The sequence below is a fragment of the Mustelus asterias genome, chromosome 12 (genome assembly GCF_964213995.1).
Source record: "Mustelus asterias chromosome 12, sMusAst1.hap1.1, whole genome shotgun sequence".
NCBI lineage: Eukaryota > Metazoa > Chordata > Chondrichthyes > Carcharhiniformes > Triakidae > Mustelus > Mustelus asterias.
In genome coordinates, this window is record NC_135812.1 from 57,306,115 (window position 1) to 57,316,078 (window position 9,964).

Sequence of the window (9,964 nt, forward strand, 5' to 3'; positions counted from 1 at the left end):
CCACTGTTGTTAAATTATCCAGCTGCTTATCCGACATCAGTAAAGATGGGCAGAAGTTTCCTCCAATAAAGTACTGGGAAAAAGAAGTCATTGTTTTTGATCTCTGCTCCAAGCTCTGTTCCCTAGCTCCCAACTCAAACTTTCCCCATGGCACTTTAATTGTCAGAATGTTTACAACCTTGATGTCACACCTGATTCAAAGATAAACCTCTGATTTCATACTCACCCCATCACCAAGACCTTCTTTCCCACCTCTGAACATCACTCAACCTCACCTCTATCTCGGCTCATCTGTGTTCTACTATGCTCTTGAACTCCTCATCCATGCCTTGTATCCTCTAAACGTGACCATTCCAATGTATGCCTGGCTGCTCTCCCACTTTCTACCCTCCTTAAACTCGAGGTCACCCAAAACTCTGCAGCCTGATTCTTCCTGCCCCTAATATCCCTGTGCTCACTCACTACGTTGGCTGCCAGTCAAACAATGTCTTGATTTTAAAATTCTCAATCCCTCCATATCTCTGTCACCTCTTCCAGCCCCACAACCCTCGAGATTTCTGTGTTCCTCCAGTTCGGTCTTCTTGAGCACACACAATTTTCTTCACTCAGTATTGTTAGCTGTGTCTTCAGCTGTCTCGGTCCTAAGCTCTGGAATTCCCTCCCTAAATCCCTCCATCTCTCTCTCCTCCTTTAAGACAATGTCTATAACCTGCCTTTTTGACCAGCTGTTGATGCTATATCTCAATGTCTCCTTTTGTGGCTTGCTGTTAAATTCTGTTTGATTAGCTCCTGTGAAGGGCCTTGGGGCTTTGGAAAAATTGCTACATAAATAAAAGTTGTTGTAGTAGGGAAGCTGATCATTCAGGATTCCCATCCTGATCACCATCCTTTGCTGAATAGTGTGTGTATATGGAAGTCACGTGAGGTGAGAATCGGACTGGACTCATCGCAGGTGAAGACTGGATGCTTGTCTCAGGCACTATGTCTTAGCAATGCCCAAGAACCCAGAAGGAGGGAGCACTTGCAAGTGAGGTGGCCGGAAATGGATAGATTTGCACAGGAGGTGTTATTGGAGGATTGGGACTGGAGTTGGATTGTTTGCCAGATGACAGTGAGTTGAGGTGGGATAAGGAACACCATGGCCGGAATTCTCCCATTCCGCCCGCCATGGGAATTGTAGCGGGCGGGAGGCAGACCATGAGAAGGTCCATTGACCTTGGGCGGGATTCTCCGGTTTTGAGGCAAGCGGGGCCGAAGGATCTCACCCCATGTCTCTGGGAACAGTATGCCGGGTTTTCCCTGTTACCCTGGCAGTATCTATGATGCTGATATATCTTTTGTTTTCTTTCCAGCTTCATTTTCAGAAAAAGTGAGGAACATGTCACCTGATGACATCAAAATGCCTCCTGAGCCTTTGGGAAGATGTTCTACTCACTTACAGGTAAGAGGCACGGAGTCAGCACTGCAGATACCCAGTGTCACATTGGGAAGACACAGTGTTGACTGCTGAGAAATCTTTCTTTGGAGAATTTTCTCCTTGGAGAGACGAAGGATGAGAGGAGACCTAATAGAGGTATATAAGATGTTGAAAGCATAGATCGGGTGGACTCTCAGAGGCTTTTTCCCAGGGTGGAAATGGCTGCTACGAGAGGACACAGGTTTAAGGTGCTGGGGGGTAGGTACAGGGGAAATGTTAGGGGGAAGTTTTTCACACTGAGGGTGGTGGGCGAGTGGAATCTGCTGCCGTCAGTGGTGGTGGAGGCAAACTCAATAGGGTCTTTTAAGAGACGCCTGAATGAGTACATGGGACTTAATAGGATGGAGGTTATAGGTAGGCCTAAATGGTAGGGATATGTTCGGCACAACTTGTGGGGCCGAAGGGCCTGTTTTGTGCTGTAGTTTTTCTATGTTTCTATGTTTAAGATGTTGCTTGACTGCGAGCCAGTATAGGCCAATGTGTGCAGGGATGATAGGAGAATGAGACATGGGCAGTCCTGTTTGTTCCAATAACCAAATCTGATCACCAAATGCCAGGGTGAGTGGTCTGTTATGGTCAAGTGAGAAGGGGTAAACTGACTGAGAGTTCATATCAGCTAGGTCACATGGCCTGTCTAGTTTCAGTCTGGGTAGCTCTTAGCCACTGGCCGAGAGAGCTCTATATACACTCTGTCTCCATAAAGCAGCTTGTGACCTTTGCAAATGTAACATCTGAGCTCATTTAGGCCAGTGCCCATTGTTTAGCAAAAGTGCTCTTTTTTTAAAAAGAAGTCTATATAGATATATATAAGTATATGGGAATATATGGTTCACTCTCTGTGACTCAAGTATGGGTGTCTGCCTTAGCCAATTTGCCCCATCCATGATGAAAACCTAATTGCTACATAGCTTTCCTGTCCAGATTTCCTCCTTTCCCCAGTCAGTTTGCTGGCAATATCTGTCCACGATGGCTGTTCCTGTTGTGTGAGGCAGGATAGTGAGTGTCGGTGAGCTGCTTTAACTCAAAGTGGACATCAAGACTCAGTTCAAACTCCTACCACCATCAGTCAACAGCACCATTTATTCTATTCTGGTCACATCATTTCACAGCTGGGACAGCGGTAGGAGAATTGAATTGGTCTCGAGCTTATTTCATTCACTTTTCTGATGTTCTTTTCCTCACCTGTTTGTCAGGGAGAAACTGTCTAGGATCAGCGGTGGGAATCCTGGCTGATTGTATCCTCCCTTAGTGACCCTAGGGCCAGTTTGAATGCCCCAGTGTAGACCAGTTGACCTCTGCTGGCTTGGTATAGAAGAAGGATTGGTCTTGGGACCATATATAGCTGATCACATGATGCCAGTGAAGGAGCCCTGAAAATGAACAAAATCACAAATGGGGGCCTGGATTGTCAGTTGTGCATTCAGCTGCTGGGCCCCAAGCTCTGCAATTCTCTCCCTAAACCTGTCTACTCCTTTAAGAACCTCCTTCAAACCTCCCTCTTTGTCAACACTTTTGGCCATCTATCCAAATATTCATTCTGTGGCTTGGTGGTAAATTTGTTTGATTGGTGCTCCTGTGAAGCTACTTTAAAGGCACTATATCAATGCAAGTTGTTAATTCTTCTGATACTAACAAATTCTGGCCAGGATTTTATGACTGCCCGGGCGAGGGTCATAAAATCCCGCCCGAGGCCAACAGAGAATTCCATTCTGCGAGCCTCACCCGCCCTGTTTCCGGGGCGGGCGAGGGGGTAAAATTCTGGCCTCTGTTACAGCTGCAGAGCTGAGATTGAAGTTAAATGCTGGCTATATACAGGCAGTTTGACATTGGAATTGAAGACGCCGCACCGATTTGTTAAATAAATAAAAAATACAGGGAGTTGGTCCCGTCATTCTGGAGTCTGCCTGACCAGCTCCCCAGCAGAGAGTATACAGCAGCTTGTGGTGTGTGATAGAGGTGAAAGCAATGCATGGAGTTCACTCTTTCCCCTATTCCTCCAAGCACAATCAGATATCCCATAAACTTTGGGAGTGTCTAACTTGCTTTCTCAGTCAGCGCTGAATAAACACTCCCACGAGCTCGAGGCTGCAATGTTTACAGTAATACCTTGGCTGGGAGTGAGGAATGTGCCAAGCAGGTGTGGGAGCTCATATCTTCTTTCATCTATGTGTAGACATGTCCTGTTGTCTCAATAACCCCAAACCAAACCCTCTCTCATGTAGGAGACACTGACCATCATCACGCTCACAACTAACCCCAGCACACTTACTGACAGAATGAGAGTCAGAGGACCAGGGGTTAGTGCTGGTAGGAGCTGCCACCAGCAAATGCTGGCGTTGAAGACACTGTGAGCAGGCCAATAGTCTCCGGCTAATCCAATTTCAAAACTGGTATGAGTGGGGAGACTACCACAGAAGATCTTCCCTTCAGTTGAGAATTGCTTTCATTCAGAGAGGCTCCTGGTATTGGTGGTGTGTGTCTCTGCTGCCTTCCCCCAGTGCTGACTGTTTAAAATGAGAATCTACATTCTATTTGCCACAGACAATAGCTTCACTTCTGCAGCAGCTCTCTCTCATCATTCTCCGGCTCTTGGTGAAACATTGCAAGATAGTGTCCTCGGTGGCTCATTAGGGAAAGATTCCCAGCTGCACAATACTGAACTGTACCAATCAGGAAGGTGGCGGCTCTGAAGCCCATGTCTGGCTGCTGAGTGCTGGGACAGCAGTGGTGACACTGCATTATTCACAATAATCCTGGGTTAGGAATCAGCCAGGGTTCCTGTTCCTGATCTCGGTGAAGTGGAAAGAGTGCAATGCCAAATGTAGTTAGGATTAGCTTCATACCCTCTGACCTCTAGTGAGGCAGGGAAGAGCCTGACCCACAGTAAAGTCAAGATCAATCCCCTTGTCCGTGTACATAGAAACTCTGTGCTCCAGCTACCCATTGAGTGTTGCTGACTTAATTATTCCATCCTGTTTCTTCAGGAGAAGATTCAGAAGCTGTACGACAGAAAGCTAAACGAAGGCCTGGACATGAACAACATCATTCAGAGAAAAAAGGAATTCCGCAACCCCAGGTCTGTGTGCTTGGACCAAATTCCAGTGAAAGTCTGACTCTTATAGGTCAGACGGAATGGGGAGGGCTCATGTTGTCTGGCGGGTGTGGAGGAGGGAGTGACCAGCCTGGCTGGCCTGTCAGACTGGGATTCCGAGGAGGGGATTACTGTTTAAATGTAGTTTAGGAGGGAACGCTGCCGTCAGTTGGGGATAGGCTGTCCTTGGGGGATGCCAGGGTTTGTGAGTGGGAGAGGTGGTGGGTGAGTGGGAGAGGTGGTGGGTGAGTGGGAGAGGCGGTGGGTGAGTGGGAGAGGCGGTGGGTGAGTGGGAGAGGCGGTGGGTGAGTGGGAGAGGCGGTGGGTGAGTGGGAGAGGCGGTGGGTGAGTGGGAGAGGCGCTGGGTGAGTGGGAGAGGCGCTGGGTGAGTGGGAGAGGTGCTGGGTGAGTGGGAGAGGTGCTGGGTGAGTGGGAGAGGTGCTGGGTGAGTGGGAGAGGCGCTGGGTGAGTGGGAGAGGCGCTGGGTGAGTGGGAGAGGCGCTGGGTGAGTGGGAAAGGTGCTGGGTGAGTGGGAGAGGTGCTGGGTGAGTGGGAAAGGTGCTGGGTGAGTGGGAAAGGTGCTGGGTGAGTGGGCGTTGGTGAGTGGCGGATGAAAGTTGCTGCTATACTCTAGCTGATATGTTGGATTTTGGTGTTGGCTGGTGTACACTGTGTCTAAACACTTTAAACAACTTCATGTTCTCTATCTTTCAGCATTTATGAAAAACTGATCCAGTTCTGTGGCATTGATGAACTCGGTACAAACTACCCGAAGGTACATGTTCAGCTGTTCAGTAACTGACGGCTTACACTCTCTGCCTCATATCCCTTCATTGAGAAACTCAGATGATAGTTACAGCCCTCAGAACATGAAATACACAAGTTTTAAACTGAGAAGGAATATGAGGTGAATTCAGAATGGTGACAGTGGGCTGGCTTTTAAATATTTCAGGAGCGGAGTGACGTGGGGTGTTGGGATGTTTCACAGATCTCGGGTGTCGGGATGAATGAACTACAGTTGGAGGCAGTGTCATTCCTTCTTGGTTTTTAATCCAATGAGGCTCAGAGAGAGGCTCAAATTCAGATATTTATTTACTTGCACAAACTTGTCCGTGTTTGACAAATAGCGGGTCAAACCTTAAACCTCACCCACCTTCGCCCGCTCCTTACCTTGTTCATTGCTTTATCCAAAACATTGAAATAAACTAGGGAGAGTCAGGAAAGGCAACCCCACAAAAATGGAGAAGGAGATGTCTTGCACTCAAGTAGGGTTCAAGGTTGTCACTGCATTCATTTGATATTCTCTTCAAATCCACTTTAAAAAACATTCCTGTATCTTTTTTATTAGCTATGTATCAAATTGAGTGGTTTCTGGTTTGGTATCCAGCATCAAGAACAGTAGATACAGAGTAAAGCTCCTTCTATTCTGCAGCATGGTGGAGAGATGCAGTGTTCAGCTTGTTATTCCCGTTTACTTAACATGTGACTTTCTCAACAGGACATGTTTGACCCACACGGATGGTCAGAGGACTCATACTATGAGGCTTTAGGTAATGTTTTATTCAGAGCCATGGTGAGCACAGCCTGGCTGCCTATCTCTGTCACAATCACTTTCAGTATATTGGCAAAGCTAAACTCTGGCCCATTCTCATACCCTATCCCCTTCTCCCCTTTCAGCCAAGGCCCAGAAAATAGAAATGGACAAAATCGAGAAAGCCAAGAAAGAGCGGACAAAGGTGAGTGAAAACAGCCTGACACCACTGGGACAGGAAATGGCAATGATAGCTTCAAGCTAATGTTTAATTTCCTCAGCCACAACAACTTGCCTTAATCCCAATCTGAATACACCTAGTTCCCCATGTACATGTGGTTAAGACACTATCCAGTATAATACCAAGGCCTCAAACTGTATTAGCAACCCTCCACTATACCATCCATTTGGCTATTATATCATGGTGGGTGCATTAGTGTCCAATCCTATCCTTATCTGACATCCAGTCACGCAAGCTTCCCAGCAAAAATCACTGGATGGTCATCAGGAACTGGGAGACTGGCTGATTTCCAACCCGAACCCCAAACCAACATTACAAGTCCAAGCCATTGGATTAATAACATAAAGCTCTCTCACAGATAATGTTATGTTCTCAAGATAGCTGCGAATTAGGAATTAACATCTTTAAATGTTTTGGGCTTCGTTATTTCAGAGCCTCCTTTCCAATGACCCTCAGAAGTGTTTTACTCACCTCTCTATCTGGGTGAAAACTGTAGTTTGCCTCTGATTATTGCAATTGCTGCTTCTCCCTGCTTTCAGAATAACACAACCTATATTTTTACAGTGGTTGTTGCTGGCTTCTCATGGTAGAGCAGATGCGTTTCCAGTGATTGTGCTGAGCTATGATTTAACTTGCAGAATGGTTCCATAGTTAATGGGAAAGGAAAGAAAAGAGTAATTGTCTGGAAGCTTCGAAGAGAGTTCTCTAATTTAAAAGATAGTTTCCAAGTCCTTTCAAGCCTCCTATAAAATCTTACATTTTGGATCACTGTCATTGATGAATTATAGCTTCCTATATCACTATAGTGTCTGTCCTTGGTTTAAAATCGAGATAAGCCTTTGGTGTACAGCCAAGAAACTGTGTTTGGCAATTGTGTTTAAGTCTCTATTCTGTAAGAGGAATCGAACAACGTGCTAGATCTCATTCAAAGCTTAAAATAGTGAAAAACACAAACCAGTAAATTCTGTAACTGATAAACTATAAATAATCACAATTGTATGGACTAAACTATAAAGTTCTGAATAATTTTAAATGCACTCAGTACCTCTACTGCAAATGCAAAACACTGCAGAGACTGGACATCTAAAATAAAAATAGAAAATGCTGTGGGAAGTGGGTCTTGTATAAGAGGCAAGAGTCTAAGAACGCAAAGGAGAAAATGCTGGAAAATCTCAGCAGATCTGGCAGCATTCTATAAGGATACTTTTCCCTTACAGATGCTGCCAGGCCTACTGAGATTTTCCAGCATTTTCTCTTTTGGTTTCAGATTCCAGCATCTGCAGTAATTTGCTTTTATCCAGAGTCTGAGAATGCACCTCAGAAATTCTTCCCCTCTCTGGCCTTACACTATTACCATCCTCCATTATATCATAGAATCCCTACAGTGCAGAAGGAGGCCATTCAACCCATCGAGTCTGTACCAACTCATACCCAGGCTCACCCCATAACCCCATGTATTTTTCCTGCTACTCCCCTGAAACTATATATCTTGGGACACTAAGCAGCAATTTAGCATGGCCAATCCACCTAACCTACACATCTTTGGACTGTGGAGGGAACCAGAGCATCCGGAGGAAACCCACGCAGACATGGGGAGAACGTGCAAACTCCACACAGACAGTCACTCAAGGCTGGAATTGAACCCAGGTCCTTGTGAGGCAGCAGTGCTAACCACTGTACCACCGTGCTGCCTTAATATCTACCCTATGGTTCTTGTATCTCTCTAATTTTGCTGCAACTTTATTCTTCTCTATCTTTTCTACTACTTAGTGCCATATAGAATGCATCCAGTAAGGCAGTGGCATCTCTATTGTTGTTTGATTTACTTCTCATCATTGTTTTTTAGATTGAATTTGTCACCAGAACAAAAACAGGAACCAACACCAGCTCTGGTACAGCCACCACAACCACAGCCAGCACAACAGTAGCAGGTAACTCCCGGGGTGGAAGCACATTACACATGGGGCAGGAGCTTACTGTTTGTGCCCGTGCTGGGCTGTTGATGCAGTGACACTTCAGCTGTCCCAGTGCAATGCAGGCGAATCTCCTCATTAACCAGCTGTCTCCCCCTCCTCTCTACAGATTCTCAGAAAAGAAAGAGTAAATGGGATTCCGCGGTACCCGTGACAACAATAGCCCAGCCGACAATCATCACCACCACCGCTACACTACCAGGGGTTGTCACGGTAACCACCAGTGCCACTGGGGCAAAAACCACGGTCATTTCTGCTGTGGGGACCATTGTGAAGAAAGCCAAACAATGAACTCGTGTTGAGAGTACTGTTGAGAGAACAAGCTCACATTCTAGAATTTTCTTTTTCCTACTTAGAACTACCGATCCTCACCTCTGTACAGCTGGGTCACAAACAGGTTGGAAGAGTCTTTCACTGCCCAATCTGGGGTTCTTCATGTCCCGCAAACAGTCAACCGAAAGAACATTATGCATCCTCGATGAGTGGTAGCTGGAATATCAATACTGAAAGTTTCTAAACTGTATATATAGTGGCCTGTAACGTACACTGTAAATTGGCTCGTTGGAAGGGATTGAGGGGTAGGGTGGGTTGGGTAGGCAAGACGGGAGAGGGGGTAGAAATGGGAAGGGGGGGGTGGATGAGAACAGGACAGCTGGTGATCACAGGTCTAGGAAGCAAGCCCACATATCTGGGGAAGGAGCTTCCTGTCTGTTGGTCTCACGCTATCACCTGTTGCACTTGTGTTGTAAATTGTGACAGAGTAAACACACACTGCACACTGATGTATGATTATAACAAAGATGTAAGCTGCGGGCAGTGTAAAACACAAATAAAAGCTTTTTACTTTCATGTGTATTTGAAACTGAACCCTGCTTCTCATAACGACCTTGTAACCTGATCTCTGTCAGAATGGCGGCTTTTGCCAGTTTTCTATATTCCTGCTTCAAGTGCTAACTCTTGCTGGATGTTACTGGGGGTCTTGCACCCGAGGATGTGTCCCGACAGTGTTGGCAGACTCTTTGATCCTGGGAGCCGTCACAACTAAGTCCCCTCCTGGTGCCTACAATATGCACAATTTCCAGCAGGGATAATTCAATGGTGCAGGTAGCATGCCTGAGTTTCTTCTTCCATCCTTAGCCCAGTGGCATAGACTGCCCTCAACACTAGCTGGGATCAGGTCACTTAGCACAGGTTAGGGATTGAACCTGGGACGCTGTGGTCTGTGAGACTCTGCCACACATGGAAACCTAGGAACTGTTGGCCAATAGGAAAGACCAAGGGTCATTTAGTTCATCTTCCTGGTTGCCACATCGTGTAGGGCATAGAGTTTACTGGTTAACCACAATCGTTCTCTGTCAATGAACCTACAACGGATTCAGATGTGAGGTGAGGAAACCTCAGTGAAGAGCTTTGGAAGTTTTTGGAGCTTAGAAGGTCTGCAGAGAGATTTGGACAGGCTGAGTGAGTGGGCGAGGATCTGGCAGATGGAGTATAACGTTGACAAATGCGAGGTTATTCACTTTGGAGGAAATAATAGCAAATTGGATTATTATCTAAATGGAAAGAAATTACAACATACTGCTGTGCAAAGGGACCGGTACGGTCTCCTCGTGTCTGCGTGGGTTTCCTCTGGGTGCTCCGGTTTCCTCCC

General features: G+C 46.3%; 1 protein-coding gene across 1 annotated transcript in view; it reads left to right on the forward strand.

Annotated features, from left to right (window-relative positions):
• sap30bp (SAP30 binding protein) overlaps positions 1-9,166 on the forward strand; it is a 99,948-nt gene extending 90,782 nt beyond the window's left edge. Inside the window, exons 5-11 of the mRNA XM_078225274.1 lie at positions 1,353-1,441; positions 4,462-4,553; positions 5,283-5,343; positions 6,067-6,118; positions 6,246-6,304; positions 8,187-8,271; positions 8,423-9,166. Of these exons, the coding sequence (XP_078081400.1) occupies positions 1,353-1,441; positions 4,462-4,553; positions 5,283-5,343; positions 6,067-6,118; positions 6,246-6,304; positions 8,187-8,271; positions 8,423-8,604 (620 nt within the window). The 3' untranslated portion in view covers positions 8,605-9,166. The remainder of the gene's footprint in view (positions 1-1,352; positions 1,442-4,461; positions 4,554-5,282; positions 5,344-6,066; positions 6,119-6,245; positions 6,305-8,186; positions 8,272-8,422) is intronic.
• The last annotated feature ends 798 nt before the right edge of the window (positions 9,167-9,964 follow it).